Source organism: Aythya ferina (genome assembly GCF_964211825.1).
Source record: "Aythya ferina genome assembly, chromosome: 6".
NCBI classification, from domain to species: domain Eukaryota; kingdom Metazoa; phylum Chordata; class Aves; order Anseriformes; family Anatidae; genus Aythya; species Aythya ferina.
The window spans coordinates 34,295,527-34,313,416 of record NC_140303.1 but is presented as its reverse complement, the minus strand read 5'-3'; the positions used below and the strand labels follow the sequence as shown (position 1 = coordinate 34,313,416).

The following is a 17,890-nucleotide window of genomic DNA, read 5'->3' as shown; positions in this document are numbered from 1 at the left end:
GCTCGCTGGCACCCTGGCACCCGCTTCCCAGCAGCGTGATGAGGACACGAATGCCAGCAGCCTGCCTCCTTTGGGCTCCAAGCCCCCAGCTCCGAGCTGGGGGTGCCCCGGGCCACTTGTGGCCCCCTGGTGAGGCCGGTGGCCCCGGTGGCCACAACGCAGCGGTCCCCGGGCACGGCAGCAGGCTCCTGCACCCAGCCGGTGCAGCGCGAGGTCACACCCAGGCCTGTGAACCCCGGGCAGGCACAGGAGGAACCTTCTAGTCGCACAATTACTATATTATGTAGCACTAATAAAAATAAAAATAAAAAAAAATAAATAAAAAAAGAAGAAGGGGGGTGGGTAGGGGGAGGGCTTGAAGTTTTTCTTAGTGCCACATAGTAAAGTATTTATAGAAATCCAGGCGTGAATGGGCCGCTCACAGGCCACACTCCTCCTCGGCGTCAGGATCTCCAGGAATTATTCAGTGCAGTCACATTGTTGTATTCACCCCGAGATTGAGCTTAATTACAGACACGCGGGCGAACAGGCTGTCAGTGTTCCAGCCTCGCCGGCACAAGGGCGACTGAGCTGCCTTTAATGGACCCATTTTTAAAAGGCCCAGGGTTGAAATAGCGGCGGGGGGAGGTGGGCAGGGGGGCTGCGGGGATGCGGGGGGGACGCGGGGCTCTGGGAGAGGCACGGGGAGAGAGGGGGGACGAGGGGACGGGGCTGGGATGCTGGGGAGAGGATGGGGCGGTGGGCACGGGGTTGGAGCATCCGCTGCGAGCGGGGTGGCTGATCCCTTTGGAGACCCAGAGGAGCTTCCCGAAGGAAAAAAAAAAAAATAAATAAATAAAATAAAATAAAAAAGGGGGCCGGGGAGGGCTCCCAACTTATTACAGAGCAGGGTATAAACAGAACAAATAAATATAGAGCTGCTTTATTACAAGGCTGGCCAGCTCTGGTGGCTGGCTGATTACAGGGCAGGCTGCTCCAGCGCTCCCCGAGCCCAGACCTCAATAAAGGCCAGATTGGAGCTGCCTTTTTGCCCCTTTACAAGCTCGGCGCGCTCCCGCCCGTGCCGCTCAGCTCCTGCGCGCCGCCGGCCGCCCCCGGGGCCCGCTGGCAGGGCGCAGTGGACGCGGCAGCGGGGGAGAAGCAAAGTTTAAACAAATAGTGAGTAAGCGATGAGCAGGGGCAGGCGGGATCGGCGGCCTGGCGGGCAGGCACTAAAAATACAGCTTATTTTCCGAGGGAGCCTGCGACGTCCCAAATTGGCGATCGAAAAAAAAAAAAAAAAAGAAAAAAAAAGCCATAAGCGTTATAGATCCATCACGGGGGCGGCGGGGGGGAAAGACCCAAGAACAAGGAAAGAAAAACACCCTGATGAGTAAGACGCACAGCGTGACGTACGCAGACACCCCGGGACGGAAAGGCGTGAGCCTCCTGCGCACCGGTGCTCGGCGGGGATGGATGCTGCCAGCCCTGCTCGCCTCTGCTCTCCTCTTTTCCCCCCCCGGGGCCGAGGGCACTAACCTCCACACGCACACCTCTTCCCAGGGCTCAAAGGGCGCTTTGTCTCCCCACCCGGGCTCCCAAGCCAGCGGCGCAGCCCCGAGGGCTCCCGCGACCACCTCGGTGCTGAAGCCCTGGCGCCCGGCGCCAAGCCCCCGGCGTGCCCACAGCTGCTGAGGGAGGGACGGGGAGCAGCACGCCCGTGGGGCTGTGGGCCGGGAGGCTTCAAAGGAGCTGATTTAGTATTGTTCCACCTGCCCTGAAACGGGCGCTTGAGCGAGGGATGGAGGTTGCCTGGGGTCACCCTGGCGCTGAACAGAGCCCTCATAGGATGGGGAAGGAGAACGGGGCTGCTTTGGGATGAGGCGGCACCGCTTGGGCACCCCAACCACCGAGGTCCCCACGGTGCCTTGGTCCCAGGGTGTGAGTTTGGGAGAAAAGGCAGAGCTGGCAGGGAAAGCAGGCACTGCTCCTGGCTCTTTGGTGGTTTGTGAGGCTCCCCTCCACAGAAGCATCACGGTTTCCTCAGGGACCCCAGCCCCACACCCTGCCCAGCAGCACGGCTCAGCCACGGGGCTCGGAGTGCCTCCAGCCAGCCCCCTCCTCACGACACCAGCCGCCCCAAAATCCCCAGGGAGATGGGATGGAGCCTGATCCCAACCCCGTGGGGTTGACAGGGACAGCGGGGAAGCTCCACGGGGCGAAGCAGGAGGCAGCAGAGCCCCACATCTCCCACGGGGTGGCACCCACCGTGCACACCGAGGCACCTGCCACCCTTGGGTTTCTTCTGCCGCCCTCCGCCTTCACCTGCACCGACGGCGCTGCCCGGGGCCGGGGCTATCGCAGGGCGAGCCCGGGGCAGCCGGGGCCATCACGGCACCCCCCCTGCTGCCTCCCCACCCGGAGAGAGGAAAACGTCCCCCCGCGAAGGGCAGCTCGTGCGGAAGCTGTTCGCATCCCGTAGCGCGAGCCCGGCGGGTGAGGAGCAGGGCAGCCCCCGGGTCGCCGGGTTATCGGATGATAACAAGGCAGCACAGCCCGAGCACGCGACTTCCAGCAATGCAAGGCTGCTTCCTTTGTTTTGGGAAAACAAGAGGGGGGCCAGACCTTCTCTGGCACGTTCTTGCCCGGCCTGAAGCTGCCCCCCACTTGCACCGGCTCCCATCCCAGCGCGGTGGCCGGAGGAGGAGGGGGCCGGGGCCAATCTTCGCCCTTTCCACCTTTCCCACTGCTCGTGCTGAGGCTCGGGGAGGCCGGGATGGCCACGGGGGACCCTACCAGCATGGGGTCATCTCCCCAAAATCCCAAATGCAGGGCGAGCCCGTTACCAGCACCGGGAACAGGACAGGGCACGGGGACCCTCTCCGTACCCCTCGCTCCCCAGACAGCTCCATGGGGCTACGGGAGCCCCCCACACACCCCTTCCCCAGCGGAGGAGGAGGAAACATAATAAGCAAAATAAAATTTATAAGCCAGGCGGTAATTACAGCGTGGCTACAAAAGGCTGCCTCCTCAGGGCCATCATTATGTGGCTAAATTTAACGCCCCGCGTCCCAGGGCTCTGAGCATCCACACAGACGCCGGCTCCTGCTACCTTCCCTCCGTGCCGGCCAGGGCAGCTCAGCTGAACGGCAGCCAAGAAAGCCATAAAGCAGGTCAGAACTTTTTTAATAGTCTATTTACCAAGATGCTGTTTTTACTGCCGAGGTTTCTCTCGTTTTATCTCTGGCTTTTTTTTTTTTTTTTTTTTTTTTTTTTTTCCCTTCTCTCCCTCTTTTTCCCCTGACTCCCGAACAGACTGGGCTGTATTTTCTGTTTTAGGTTCCTCTCTCTCACTTGCTCTGAATACTATTTTCAGAACTCTAATTTTATATGGCAAGTCCCTTTTTTTTTTTTTTTTTTCTTTCCCTTTTTTTTTTTTTTTTTTTTTCTTTTTGGTAAATATTTGCCATGACTAAGCCAGGACACATCCCGTTTAAAAGGCTCCCATCCCACAAAACATCAGCCCCTTTAATGACATGAATCTCATTAGCTCTCCCCATGAAAAGAGGTATAGAAAGGGAGCATCCCTCAGCCCCTCTGAGTTCCTGTATCTGCACAGACGTATATTTAGCCATGTGTACCCTACAGTCACAGGAGGGGACAGTCTGGGCACACGCACACCACCCCATTCAGACAGAGGGACCGAAAGCGGGGGCCCCTGGGGCAGGCTCTGCGGCCAGTGGGTTTTGGGATATCCGTCTGTCTGGGATGGGGCTGGGAAGGCTCTGGGCCCCGCAGGGGTTGAGCCGGGCCCTGGGAGCCCGTGGCCAGGCACAGGGGAGCCTCAGAGCCCCTCCAGGTTGGGCTCTGGGCACCTTTGGGGGCCCTTTATGTGCCCAAGAGGCAGGTCCCAGCGGAGCCCAGGTCCTCAGCCCATGGGCTGGGTCTAGCAGCGGCCTGTAGGTGTTGCAGCAAGCAGAGTCCCCAAGAGCTCGGGCTCTTCCAGCCTTCCTCCCAGCGCACACAGCCTCGATCTTAATTAATCCGAGCCTCCTTCCATAGCAGCGTCCTCAGCTGGCGGTCCCGTGCCCCCCACTGCCCCTTGGGCGTCTTCAACTCTACCCGGGCATGGGCACCTCTACTTAACGGGGTCATTCCTTCCTCAGCACGGCCAGCCCTTCCTCGGGGTGGGCATCCCTCCCTGGGGTGGGCATCCCTCCCTCAGCACGGTCACGTTTCCTCTCGGCTCATGCTCTCGACGGCTGCCTGGTGCCAGAGGGGGAACCCCCAGGAGGTGCCCACGGCTGCCATCTCCCCCCCAGAGTCTGAAAGCAGCAGGAGGCATCCGTGGAGAAGAATGGGGACGTCCATGGAGGATAACGGAGACCTTCATGGAAAGGAATTTGCTCTCTCTTCCCCAAGGCTCTGCTTTCTCCCCATTCCTAGCTCACCCAGGTTACGGTGCTGCTCCTCCCTGCCCTGCCGGTGCCAGGAGTGTCCCAGCACGGTCTCCTCCTCCTCCTCCCACCAGACCAGGTGTGCAAGCTGTGCAAACACATCTTTGAGCCCCACAGCTGGGCTCTCACCTCCCCATGGGTGCTCCTCCATATTTTGGGGGAGATTAGCAAGAGGAACAACCCCCGGCGGGCTGCAGAGAGCAGCGCCGGGCAGCGGCCGGCATCGCTGCAGGCACCACGCCGATGGCACAGCACCCGCTTCCCAGCCCAGAAATAAACCAGCTGCAATTCCACTTTCCCCTTCTTTTCCTTCAGATGGACTTAAAGATTCAGTTGAGGCATTGCCAACACCACCAAGCGCAGCCGAGCCCGGCAGCCGAACGGTAACAGAGCCACACCGGCTGCGCGCTTTGGGGTCCTCTCCGCCCCACGGGGCCACGACCCCAAACTTCTCCACGATCCGGAGCACTGGAAGAGCCAAGACACGTGGGAAGAGTCCCACCTGCCCGAGCACATGGCTCCCAGAGCCGGGGCTCTTTCTGGCAAAGCACAGCCGTGCCGAGCGCGGAGCTGCACCAGGCTGGAGCACGTGTGCCGCGAAGGGCTCCGCGCTCCCCCCTCCCCGCACACGGCAGCCAACATTAATTCATTAACAGTCCCATTAACACCCAGCTGTGGTTTCCCCCCAAACTCAGGCAGGGACCCGCTCCCCTGTGACAGCTGCTGACAGGCCAAGTTTCCACGTTCAGCCCTTCTGGAGTTCTGTATAAAAATAAGTGGTGCTTTTTTAAAAAGGAAAACTCTATTTCCCCTCTACGCACACCCGCACGCGCGCGCACACGTGCAGAGCTCACGGCAGGAATTTGCTCAAATTTCCCCCACCCACAAACACATCTCCTTTGGCCGGAGACCAAACGTGGGCATTCGGAGCCCAAAATAGCCCTTTTTTTCAGCACCCAGGACGCAAGGAGCTGGCGTTAGCCTGAGCAGGGCCAAACGGCGCTCCCGCTCCCCGCCGCCCCCGGCACTGCCGGGCTTTGCCATGCCACACGGGGCCTGATCCTGCCCCACCAGCCCACGCCAGCCTCTGCACCCTTCCCGTTGTCACCCCTTCGGGTTCTGACTTTTGGCCAGGGCCTCATCCAGCATCCCCAGCGCTTTCCGAGGAGATGCCCTCCCGGGCTGTGCGCGTCCTGTTTGGTACCCAGTTTTGGCACCCGGTTGCTCTTTTCTCCTTTCCTGCTTCTCCTCATCTCCCCAGGCAGCCGTGAGCACCAAGGAGATGCCCGGATGAGCACCCCAAAATCCCGCTGCCTATTGTCCCCGTTGCTCATCCTCATCTTTCCCAGAGCACCGTGAGCACCAGCTGATGCTCAGGGGGCAACCCCGGCCCCTCCAGGAGCCCTGGACCACGCAGTGCTTCCAAAGAGCCCAAATCCGTGCCCTAACTCACCCGGCTGCACCCTGGGCACCCCACTGGGGTACTGGGGGAACTGGAACCAACCCCCTGGGGCTGCCACTGGGAAATCATGGGACGGACACCTCCAGGAAACACAGCCCCGGGCTGCGATCAGAGCAATGGGTGTGCTGCCTCGGGTGTGCTGCTAGCAGGGCAGCTCCAGCTCCCCGGAGAGGGCAGGGCAAGGGCCATATATCTCCCAAATACCTGGCCGCTAGCAAAACGCCCCGCATCCCTTTGATACAGAGGTGTTGGGCTCGCCGAGAGCCCTATAACTCCTCGTGCCTTTAAATAGCAAAGCTCACAAACGCCCCACAGGGCCCGGTGTCTATAAGTTGTCTATATATTTGTGTACACACACACACACACACAACACACAGAGATTTATTCGTGTTTTCAGAGCGGTTCAGGAGACATTCCAGGACGAAATTCCAGCCGGCGCTGGAGCCAAGAACATCAGTCGCCCCGGCGCACGCTGCCCCCTCTGCCTGCGCACACACTAAATACGGAAAGGGAGAGGTATAAATAGGCAGAGAAATACATGAATGGCCCTGTTTCCTCACGCAGATAAATAGTACACAAAGGTCCGAGCCGAGAGGGAGCAGGCAGCCTCAGGAATGCTCTGGCTTTGCCGGGGCGTGCGCCCTTGGGGGCAGGATGTGCCCCTAGGGGCACAACGGCCCCAGGTGCTGCTGGCACCACTGGCACAGAGCACAGGGGCATCAGATAGGCAAGGAGCAGCTCCCCAAATGCCAAAATAAAAGGCCACCTTGTTCTCCTCCCCAGATGGTCCTTTGCTCCTCGGTGCCGCTGCCACCTCCTGAGCTGCGGGGCTGGGAACGGAGCTGCCACGACGGAGCACAAGGGCAGGCGATGCCCACGCAGCATCCCCCCACCAGCAGCCCCCTTCTTTTCCCAAATCTGCCCTTAATTCGGCCGCGGTGAGCTCGGTCGGGATGCGGGGCCAGGAGCAACCACGGGGCCGAGAGCCCCAGCACGTGGCAGCGGGGCCGGGGGCCGCCGGGGCGGGGGGCTCGCCCCTCACAAGGCGCTGCAGTCGCTCCGCTTTCCGGAGGGGGAAGGGGCTCTCCCCCTTCAATGCCGCCGTTTGAGCTGGGGCCTGGCACGGGCTCAAACCACCGCTGGCTGACACGAGATCAATCATCCCCCGCGCGCTCGGTGCCCACGCACGGGCTGGGGCCGCTGCCGCACCGGAGGGGCTTTTGGGCCCCTCTGCCTGGTTGCGGCGACGCACGGCACGGCACGATGGCACGCGGTGGCACTGCGTGGCATGGCGAGGCACGGCACGGCACGGCGGAGCATCGTGCGGCACTTCACAGCGTGCCATAACACGGCACAGAGCAGATGAGGAAGCCCCCATCACGCCAAGGAGGGCCTGGCGGTGCTGGCCGGACCCTCCACCCCCCAAACAAGCCACCAGGTGATGCCCATCCCCGGGGCAGGACGGGCAGATGGAGCAATCGGCCCCGCTGCAGGGGGGGGGTTTGTTCCTTGCCCACGGTCTGGGCGCTATTTCGGGCAGCCCGCTGCCCCGGGGCGCCCGTTGCCAGGCTGGTTTTAGCAGCGTGCAGCTCCACTGACTCACTGCTTGTGTAAGCGGGCTGTGGTTGCCGGCGGCAGCCCAGAAAGCGCGCCCTGGCCGCAGCCCCCCTCACCTGCTTGTGCCTAAGCAAAGAAATAAATAAAGCCACACCGCCGCCCGCCACGTGCCTCCGCGGCAAACACGTGGGGAGGGCCCGGTGCCCACGCAGCGGCCGGCCCCCAGGCAGCACTGGGTGCCCGCAATCACCCCAAAATGCTGCTCTGCCCAGCGCCTGGGAAGTGGGATGCTGCGCTCTGTCCCCGTGCACCCCTCGGTGCCGGCTTTTGCACGATGACGAGCGCGGTGCCGAGGTTTGGCTGCGCCCGTGGGCTTCCAAGCATCATCCCAAGAGCCAGCCCCGTGCTCCCAGCTCTGCTCCCAGCCCAGCCTGCCTGGCTTTTGCAGAGCCGTGGCCACCACCAGCCCCTTCCCACCCCGTGCCCTGCACCACGCGCGCGAGCCCCGTCCCCGCGCCCCCACACCGCGCCCGTGCCGCCAGCTTTGCTCTAGCCCGGTGGCAGCCGCGGAGCCGCAGCTACCTTGCGCTAATTAAAACCATCCCTGGCTGGAAGGAGCCAAAAGGCCGCTTCCCCCGCCGCCGCCCCACCGCACGGGGCTGGCGTGGGTTTGCGGGATGGACGCCGTCCCCGCCCTGCCCACCGCGCGCGGCCCACCGCTGCCGTCACCCGCGGGCAGACGGCGGCTGCTCCTCTCCCCGGGCTTATTTTTAGCTCCCGTTAAAAGGGAGAGGCAGCACCGTGCGGGCAGGCAGAGCGCAGGCAGGTGCCGGGCTGCACCCAGCGGCACCGGGCAGGAGGGAGCCGGTGGCCCCTTTGGGCACCCACCTGCGCCCCTGTCCCCTGCGGGATGGGGACGGGCGCCCGGCTCCCCCCAGCCCCGGGAGGGAACAATGAGCCGGGGGCGCTGACCCCCCGCTCCCTGACGTCAGCCCCGCCGCCCCGCCAGCCCCAACCCCGGGGCTCCTGCTCGCCCTCGGGCGCGCTGGAAGCCGGTGTTTGTTTGTCTTCCTCTCCAGCGTGGCTTGTTTTGATGGCACATCCTCCTCCTCGCCGGGCCAGGCCGACCCGTGAACCTTCCACGTCCTGTTTGCCGGGGCCCCGAGCTGCAAGCCAAGTGCACGGGGCGGCCGGAGGTGCGGGGAGCATCCACCCCGGTGCGCACAGGCCACGGGAGATAAAAATACACGGGGTGAAGCATCCTGGGGCGAGGGGGCTATATTTGAACCGATCGTATCTGCGAGGTTATCCCAGAGGTTTCGATTGCCGCACGGCCGGGCCAAAGCAGCCGACACATCTGGTTCAGCGGCGGATGTGCTGGGGAACCCGTGCTGCTCCTGGGCATCTTGAGGGTCACAGCTCACAGGGATATCCAGGGACAAATTGGCCTGGAGGTGCTGGGAGGCGCTGAGCCCTCTCTGGCTGCCTGCTCTTCCCCTCCCGCACGAGCCCCCCGGGCTTGCCAATAAAAGCTGCCGGCTTCGCCTCGCCTCGCGCGCGGCCGCCGCTCTCCCTCCAGCGCTGCCCGAGCCCAGGCAGCTGCTCAGAAGTGAAGCCTTGCCAAAAAAACGGCGTGTGTGAAAGCGCCGTTTCCTAAACATATAAATATTCCCAGGGCTTTGCTGGAAAACTCCCCGCGATTAGTTAAAACGCCCTGGACGGGAGAGCGACGGCAGGCCCCGCGAAAGGGCATGTGGAAGGCGAGCGGGAGGGCTCCCGGCGCACGGCCTTTCCTCTCTCCACGGGGGATGAGAGCTCGGTTTGGGAAGCGGAGCCTTCCCGAGCTGGGAGCGAAGCAGCAGAGCCCGATCCTGCATCCCGCCAGCCTCGTGCTCGCTGCTCCTGTCATCCAACATCTGCAGCTTGCATGGCGGGGAGGGAAGGGCTGGGAGGACGAGCCGAGCTCTCCTCTGACCTCCCGGCCGCGGCTGTCTAACCACACGCACCCCAATATCTTGGTTCTCTTCCCAGCGGGCTCCCGGCCCGCTTTCGGAGACATCAAGGGATGGAGAGGCAACCGCTGCCCTTGGGAGCGCGTCCCAGTCGCTAATCGCCCTCGGAAGCAGAACCATGTGCCTGCGACCTCGCTGGAAATTGCCTGGCTCCGGCTCGCAGCGCCTGGCTCGCCTCCTGCCGCTCTCCGCCAGATGAAAGGCAGCCCTTCGCTCCCCGGCGTTTTCTCCTCGCACACCACAAGCGGGGCGCCTCTCGGTTTTCCTTCTGATAAGCCAGACGCAGCTCTTCCCTTCCAAGCCCTCCCCGCTGCCGGGCTCTCAGCTCATTGCTGTGACTCCGCGCTCGTTGCCCGGCGTCTTTTTGAGGACCCAGGCACGGGAAGGGGGTGGCAGCCTTCCCAGCGCCCCGCTCAGAGGGACCCCTGCCCCTCCAGCCCCTCTTGCAGCTCGCCAACCGAGTAGAAAATGGCACAGCGGCCCCAAAACACCTGCCCGTTTCACAGAGCTAATTAGATCATCTAATCAAATCTTCCACGGGAGCCACCCTCATCCTTCCAGCACCAGCACGGGAACATTTACCCAGCACTTCTGCCGCGTCTGCTTCAGTATCCATCATCTCACCACCTCCAGCTGCTAATGGGCTTAGCCCTTCCCCGCACTTTGGGGTTTTTCTCCTAACGCACGCAACGAAACCCTTTCCTCCCATCCTTCGCCGTGATGTTTCCCCGCCGCCTTTAGCTTCTGTTATCCATTTTCTACACTTCATAATTTCTAATTTATATTGATTGCTATCTGCTCCCGCTCTCCCATTTGTTATAAACTGCTCTTTTATTTCTAATTGCTACCTTCACTTCGCCGCTGAACCAGAACGGGCTTTCGGCCAGCGCTGCCCTCTTTCTTGATTGTGGAATTGTGGCTTTTTGTGGCTTCTGAGATTCTTCTCAAAGAGCTCACAATTTTCATTCACATTTTTCTATCTAAACGTTTCCTCCTAGCTGATTTCACTCATAATTTCCCCCTGCTTTGGGAAATTAGCCCTTTCAAAGCACGGAGGATATAAATTACTGTTTAGGAATGTCCTTTCTTTGCCCAGGGTGAATGTAATCTGGTCGTGATCATCGGTCCCTAGGCAACCTCCCAGTTCCAGGCCAGCAATGAATTCATCTCTACCCATCATAACCAAGGGGGGAGCGAAAGCTGCCCGTGCTGGACGCCTCTCCTGTAAGAGTGGGACCATCTCTGGTTTTCAGAAGCCCTGCAGGCAGCTGGCTGTGCACGACCAGTGAGCATTGCCCCTCTCCAGCCGAGTCCAGCCACCCCCCAGTGCTCCCCATCCAGCCCAGCACGGCACGCACTGGGGCTACTGGTGCCGGCTCTCCTTACCCTGGCCATGAAGCTCTGCAGAAACAGCTCCTCCTGGAAGGGCTCTGTCCTCAGGCGGTCTGCAAGGGAGAGCGGGGATCAGTCCATGCAGGGCTGGCCAGACCCCCCAGCCCACCCTCACCTTCCCCAGCCCACAGGGACTCCCTTCAAGCTGCTCCTCCAGCGCAGCCCTGCATCCCCAGAGCCTGGTTTCTGCCCTGGCAGAGGGTGGTGATCAGATTTTGGTGGCTTCTCCCAGCTTCTGGAGCAGGACAAGGCCCAACCACTGTTACCCCTCGCTCTGCCTCATTCAGAGCATCACTTTTACCCCGTCACTGCAAAGATGCTGTCTGGAGAAGCACCTGGCCAGCAAAGGGATGAGAGAAACGTGAGATGCCCACCAGCATCACTGGGGCATCTCCAGTGCCTCTGGCCACCCTCGGGGATGGGGGACACCTGGGGGACGGCAGGACCACATCCTACAGCAGGGGGGCTTCTGCCTGCCCATCCCTGCTGGCAGCACGGGGCTGTGAGCTGGACGGGGGCCCGCGCACACAGCTGTGCTTCCCACAGCACGGAGCTGGGAGCCTCTGGTTGCTCTCCAGGAGCTGCTGCCTGCGGGAAGGAGCCTGACTCGGCTCCAGGGCCAGCCCCCGCTGGCATCGGCGCAGGCTCCTGGGGAGCAGCCAGGTGCTCTCAGCAAAGCGGAGAGCCCCTTGGCGACTCCCCAAATCCTCCGGCTACCGGTCAAGGGCCGCTCCTCCCCGTGCTCTCCCCCCCCAGGGGCTGCTCCCCAGCCTCCTGGCTACCGGAGCAGCTGGAGATGAAACACAAGCCCGGCTGGGTGATAGCCAGGGGGAGCAGCGCATGCCAGCTCGCTGCTGGCTCCGCGCTTGGCCCGGGCGTCCTTCCTCACCTCTGCTCAGGGCGGCCCCGCTCTCCCTGTAGTCCTCGATCTCAGCATCCTTCTGGAGCAGCAGGGAGCTCAGCTCCTGCACCTGGTGCTGCAGCGCCAGGCTCATCCGAATCAGGGGCCGCACGAGGTGGCGGGACACCTAGGGGGGGGTCCAAAGGTGTGAGGAGGGAGGCAGGAGGCTGCAGGACACGTCCCTCCGTCCCCAGCTTCACAGCCAGGGGCTGCAAAAGTGGAAGAGCCCAGCAGGGACAGGGTGCGGTGGCAATGCCCCACAGACCCCTTGGGATGCAGCAGGAGGCAGAAAGCCCCCCTATACATCCCCCAACCCTCGGCAGGCCCGCCCAAATCCTCCCCACGGCTCTGTGCACCCCAAGCCACGTTCCTACCCAGGGAACAGGCAAGGCCGGGGGAGAAACCAGGACCCGAGACGCCCCACTGCAGCTGGAGGGAGAGGAGAAACCCTCCCAAGGAGCTGAAACCAAAAGCAGAAGGGGGTCCCCCGCTAGGGCTCAGGCAAGATACAGCCCCCCATTGCAGCCCACCTCCTCCCAGACCCCACAGCCGCCCCCTGCCCGCTCCCCCCGGCCCGGGAGCCCCGCGGAGCCCTGGTTTTGGCTGCGGGGCCGGGACGCGGCGCGTTACGGCGGGTGCCGGGCGCCCTCTGGTGCGCGCAGGGCGCACGGCCCCGGGGGGCCCGGAGCTCTCCCGGGGAGGGTCTCGGGGGGCCGGGAACCCTCCCGGGGATGGGCCCCGGGTCTGCAGGCTCGGTCCTGGCCACCCTGGGGTGCAGCCCGGTGGGGTGCTCCTAGGGGGGGTGGCTCTCCTGCTGGGGCACCAGCGAGCGGAGCTGGCAGCGGGCACCTTCCCCAAGCCCCCGCAGGGGAAGGTGCCCTCATCTCACCATCTCCACGGGCGCAGGGCAGCAGTGGAAGTCCCAGTAGAAGGGCAGGCCCGAGAGCTCGCTCTTCAACCTCAGGCTGAGCCCGCCGGCGGTGCGCTGGCAGGAGAAGGAGGTGGCGGGGTCGGGCTGGCCGGCCAGCAAGGGGGACATGAGGTTGGCCAAGCGGTGCAGGAAGGAGGAGACGTGGGCCGTCAGCCGCTTGTTCAGCTCCTGGGAAAGGCAAAGCGAGGCGTTTAGCGGGGCCCTGGGGAGCTGAACCCTGGCAAACCCCGAGGTCTGGGTGGTGGGCAGGGTGTGGAGGTCCCCGCTAGCAGGGGAGCCGAGGCAGCCTTGTTGTGACCTCCTGCTGGAGCTGGGAAAGCTGCTTCCCATCCAGCCCACGAGTGAAAGGAGCCCGCAGGGCACGCACAACAGCCCGGCCGTGCTGCAAGGAGGAGGGCGCAGGGGGACGGTGCTGGGGCGCAGCCACACGGGGCCTGCCCGTGAGGGGTGCGTGCACCCCAATCCGACAGGACCCGAGGGTCGCTGTGCCAGCAAGCAGTTTGGGCCGGGCCGCCAGCTGGCGTGAGGAGGAAAGGAGGTCCCTGGACGTCCCAGACACTCACCTTGGACCTTTGCCCCACGGCCTCCGCGTCGGCACTCTCGTACCAGACGCTGCTGAGGTCGGAGAGCAGCAGGACGTAGCCAGTGTCCCCGAAGCAAGCTTTGGCAATCAAAGCGGACTCGCCAAAGCAAACAGAAGCCCAGGGCTGGGTCAGGAGCCTGCTCTCCAGCTCCTCGGAGCCCTCCATCTGCAAGAGATCAAACAGGTCTCTGCCTCACCCCCCGCCCCCTCTGTGGCGTGGCCTCACGGGGACCCTCGGTCCCCGTGGCCCCCTCTGTGATGCCAGCCCCCCTCCCCACAGCCCGGGGCCACGCAGCTCTGCTGGGACAGGCGTTTCGGGGAGCAGGGTGCAGGCAGCTCCCAGCCCAGCTCAGCACAAGCCCCCCTGCAGCCCGCAGCACCCTGCTCTGCCTGGGGGGAGCGGGTTCCCCGGAGGGCTTTTTGGGCACCGGGGCTCCGCGGGTGCCATTACCCGAGGAGAAGAGGAGCAGGCAGCCCGGAGCCGTGGGGAGACGGCTTTGCAGAGCCGAGCGAGGCCGTGCCGGAGGCGAGGGGCAGACTACAGCTCCCAGCAGGCTGCTCTCTTCCGCGCCGAGAGCGGCCGGGGCACGCCGGGACGCGCAGCGCCACGCTGCTCACCGGCACGGGGAAATGGGAACGGCTCCCCGGGACGGTCAGGGCCTGGATGCGTGGCCGTGGGGCAGGAGAGGGGCCTGTGGCAGCTCTAAAGCTGCCCAAAAAGATGTGGGGAGCAGCCCTTCCCCGCTTTGGCTTGAGCTGCTGCTGTTAAGGAAGGGCTTGGGGGGTGCACGGGGAGCTCCATCCCTCCTGGGGTGGACACGGTGCTCCTGGCTGAGCGGCCAAATCTGGGAGCAGGCTGGGGGGTGTGGGGGATGAGTAGCAAAACCCTGTGCCCCCCCCACGCCAGATCCCAGCACCCTGGCACGGGTTTTGGAGGGGCAACGTAGGGTGACAGCATCCACGGGGTGAGGACGGATCCCTGGCTGGAAAAGAAAGCCCCAGGGCAAAGCTGGTTGAAGTTTTTTTTTTTTTTTATAGCTCCCCTCCGAAGCAGGGAAATGAGGTCCGTGACGGGAGTGTGAAAGTGCAGGGCTCTCCTGAGGCTTCCGAAATCGAGCGGAGAGGTTTTCGAGCTGCCTTGGAGGGACAACCCTCCAGGGGTCCCCCCCACCCAACAAGTCAGGCCCCCGTGTGCCATGCAAGCATCTCCTCCTGGCCTGGCTGCCTGTCCTGCGCCTCCCCGCTGCCGGGCTTCAGCAGCAGCCGTGTCCCTTCCCCTGCAGCAGCAGTCCCCTCCTCGGCCGCACGGCAGCCATCCTCTTCATCTTCCTCCTCCTTCTCCTCTTCCTCCTCCTCCTCCTCCTCCTCACGCCCCGGGCAGAGGAAGCAGCAGGGGAAGGCTTTGCAGGAGGGCAGCAGCCTCCTCAGCCCAGCGGGCAGCCCGTAGACGGAGCTGGCTTTGCCCCTCTCTCCGTCGCCAGCCCCGGTTTTCTGCAGCAGCCCTCGCTCCTCCGGGGTTCCTGCAAGCAGGGCCGTGGGAGCCCTTCCCCGCTGCACCCTCCCTGCCCATCCCCATCAGAGGCAGAGGGCACCCAGAGCACCCCCTCACCTGAGACCGTGTTCTCCAGGAAGAAGGACAAGAAGCCGGTTAAAAAGACGGGAACCATGAGCAGGGAGAGGAAGAGGAGGTCCAGGGGCACCCAGCCTGCAGGGACACGGCCAGAATGAGCAGCGGGGAAGGGACAGGAGAGGTCAGGGGCTCAACGCACACTGGAGACGTGTGGCTGCCATCCCCGGGGGGCTGAGGTTTTGCCCTCCCTGGGGAACGCCCCCAATACCTGTGGCCAAGTGTGCTGGAGCTGTGCCAAGCCACCGCGGCACCAGCAGGGCCATGAACATGGCAAAGCCGACGATGAAGATGTTCCTCCCCGAGTCGATGTCGGCGTACTGGAAGTAGGAGATCCCCGTGCCCACGGCCACTGCGTAGGTGACGCAGAGCACCCCACCTGCACGGGGGCAGGGGTCAGGATGGGGTTGTGGGAACGCTCCAGTGCTCTATAGGGTAGCGGGAGGAGGGGACACGCACCGTGCACCGCCAGCGGGATGCGGGTGAGGAGCGCCGCCAGCCTCGGGGACGTGCCCAGCGCCACGCACGCCAGCGCGCTGACCTGCACCGAGAGCCGAGAGCCGTCCTGGCACCGAGGAGAGAGGGTGAGGATGGGGAGCACACCCTGCCCTACACCTCCCCGTCCATCCTGAGGGCTGGATGGGGGTGCGGCAGCGACCGAACCCCCTCCATCCTCATCTCTGTCCCCCTACAGCCTCCCTACCTGCGTGAGGCCGCCGGCGCAGGCGTTGGCGACGCTGGCGGCCGTGCCCCCCGCGGCGCCCAGCAGCCCGGCCAGGAGGCTGCCCAGCCCCTCGGCGCACAGCCCCCGGTTGCAGGCATCCCGGGGCGGCCGGGGAGCCCTCAGCAGCCTCCCGCAGAGCACGTAGCAGCCCGCCGAGTTCACGCTGCAGCCCACGGCCATGGCGATGCCCACCGCCAGCGCCCGGGGGGTGAGCAGCGGCCACTCGCCTGCGGCGGAGGAGAGGGGACAGGTGACGTTGCCAAGGTGAAACGGCCTCGCCCGGCCCGGCCTCCACCCCACCTGAATAGGGCAGCTGGAGCCAAGGGGGCTGGAAGGTGCTGTTGGCCCAGGGGAAGCGTGCTGTGGTCGGGTCCGGAGAGTCCCAGGGGACGCGGAGGTGCTGGAGGATGGCGCAGACGCCGCAGACGGCAGCAAAGGGGAGCAGTACCTGCGAGGCAGCGAGGAGAAGCTCAGACACCCCGTTCTGCTCCACTGGGTGCCACCCAACCCTTACGGGATCAGAAAGGAGCCTGCGGACAGAGGGAGGAGCAGGGCTCCAGGCAGCCGTACCGAGAGCGTGCGCAGGGTGGGGACGGGCGGCTCCACGGAGCCCCCCGGGGCACGGGGCCAGGCGCAGAAGGGCAGGCGGCAGGACCCCAGGTGCTGCGAGAAGGTGACGGTGAGGAGCATGAGCCTAGGAGGAGAAGAAGAGCGGTGCCACAGAGACGGGGCCCCAAATTCGTGCCTTTGCACCACGGGGACGCCCCGTTCCCACGGAGAAAGGATGCGCCCCCGGGGGTGACCTACAGCAGGGCTACCCCCCAGCTGGAGGAGCAGAGGGAGGCGGCGTCCTTGTAGGCGCTCAGCCCGATGACGGAGAGGCTGGGGGCCAGCACCATGGGCCCGCAGCGCCGCGCTGCCCAGCCGCACACGCCCGACATCCCCAGAGCCAGCTGGATCAGCCCCGACACCACCACAGCTCCGGAGACCTGCAGGGGGAAAGGATGAGACCCAGGGGGGTGGCAGATTCGCCTCGCTGTTCGCAGCAACCCCGTGGCAGGGGTTGGACAGGGAGGAATTGGGGTGCAGGGGGAGCGGGATGGGTTCCCAGCAGCACCCACCTCTCGCAGCGAGGCCGCAGCCGTACCTGGAAGGGAATTTGGGATGGATGCGAGGTGTGCAGGCACTGGGAGCACGCCTGGCACAAAGCCTGCGGAGCACGCAGCACGGCAGGATGGGGATTGCAGCACAGCATCCCCATCCCTGCAAGCCCGTACCCTGGGAGGGTGGCTCCAGGCCCCTAATCTTGCATTTGTGGCCCCAAAAAGGTTGTGGATGTGATTAGGGGGGAGTAGCCCAGGGTGCTTGCCCAGCTGGTGGCACGTTGTTGGCACTGCGGTGCCACGGGCACGGCCCAGGGCCCTGCAGGGTGTGGGGAGAAGGCCCCGGGGCTGCACTCACCGTTCCCGTTCCCGTCCGTGCGGGACAGGTGGGAGCTCAGCACCACGGCTGGGACCAGGTACTCAAACGATGGGATTTGAACCAGCGGCAGGCTGGGGAGGGGGACAGCAAGGACACGTCAGGGAAGGAAGGGGGACTTCGGGGTCTCCCCAAACTCTGGGTGCTGGAGGATCTCCGTGCCCCGGCATCGAGGGCTGCGTCCCCGTCACCCCGTTTTCTCACCGGCTCCCCAGGGAGGTCTGCAGCAGCGCGGAGACGCCGCAGGCGAAGAGGCTGCGTGCCAGCAGCTCGCCGGCGGCCGGGGTGCGGGGCTGCCCCTCGGGCAGGGCAGGCAGCAGGAGCAGGTGGAAGGTGCAGAGCAGGGAGGCCTGCACGGCGAGGTGCTGCGCGGGGAAGAGGACGGGCGGCCGTGACACCCCGTGCCACAGCACCCTGCGGGCGCACAGCCCGCCCCGCCGTCCCTTTTTCCACCCAGAACGCCAGGACCGGATCCCCCGAGCGATCTGGGATCCTCGTCCTGCCCCCAGCCCTCTCCCCTCACCCCGTCTCCTCGCTGCTGCCCCCCTCACCTGCAGGGCCAAGCAGCAGCTCAGCACCCAGGAGCACATCTTCAGCAGGGAGCAGGCCGGGAGAGCGGGGCTGCCGGCCCCAGGCGCTCGCTGGCCGCCCCCATTCATGCTGCTGCCACCCCCCTGCTGCCTCCCCCACCTTGTGGGGCAGGGGCCCACACCCCCGAGGACTCCACGCAGCCCGGACGGGGCTGAACTTCCACCTCCTGCGGGAGCTGCTCCGGGCTTAGCCATT

The 17,890-nt window shown here is 64.4% G+C and overlaps 2 protein-coding genes across 4 annotated transcripts in view; both read right to left on the bottom strand.

Moving 5' to 3' along the window:
• The window catches only part of NHEJ1 (non-homologous end joining factor 1), a 29,415-nt gene extending 15,591 nt beyond the window's left edge, over positions 1–13,824 (bottom strand). For 2 of the 3 annotated variants that reach the window (XM_084523269.1, XM_084523270.1), the window contains exons 1-5: positions 13,726–13,824; positions 13,255–13,440; positions 12,650–12,859; positions 11,749–11,887; positions 10,854–10,912 (exon numbers count right to left, since the gene is read on the bottom strand). In XM_084523269.1, coding sequence (XP_084379395.1) covers positions 10,854–10,912; positions 11,749–11,887; positions 12,650–12,859; positions 13,255–13,440 — 594 coding nt within the window. In that variant the 5' untranslated portion in view covers positions 13,726–13,824. Of the gene's footprint in view, positions 1–10,853; positions 10,913–11,748; positions 11,888–12,134; positions 12,289–12,649; positions 12,860–13,254; positions 13,441–13,725 lie in introns of those variants that run through there. The other variant, XM_084523271.1, reaches the window with a different exon arrangement.
• Positions 13,825–14,453: 629 nt separating this feature from the next.
• On the bottom strand, positions 14,454–17,784 carry SLC23A3 (solute carrier family 23 member 3; the record flags this gene model as incomplete). The annotated part of the gene is made up of 12 exons (XM_084524426.1): positions 17,656–17,784; positions 17,309–17,469; positions 17,087–17,178; positions 16,747–16,772; positions 16,433–16,614; positions 16,196–16,319; positions 15,926–16,073; positions 15,605–15,852; positions 15,361–15,466; positions 15,113–15,280; positions 14,884–14,979; positions 14,454–14,794 (listed from the first exon to the last, which is right to left on the bottom strand). Exons 1-12 carry the CDS (start codon positions 17,761–17,763, stop codon positions 14,454–14,456), a joined length of 1,800 nt encoding a protein of 599 aa, XP_084380552.1. The 5' UTR covers positions 17,764–17,784.
• Positions 17,785–17,890: the final 106 nt, after the last annotated feature.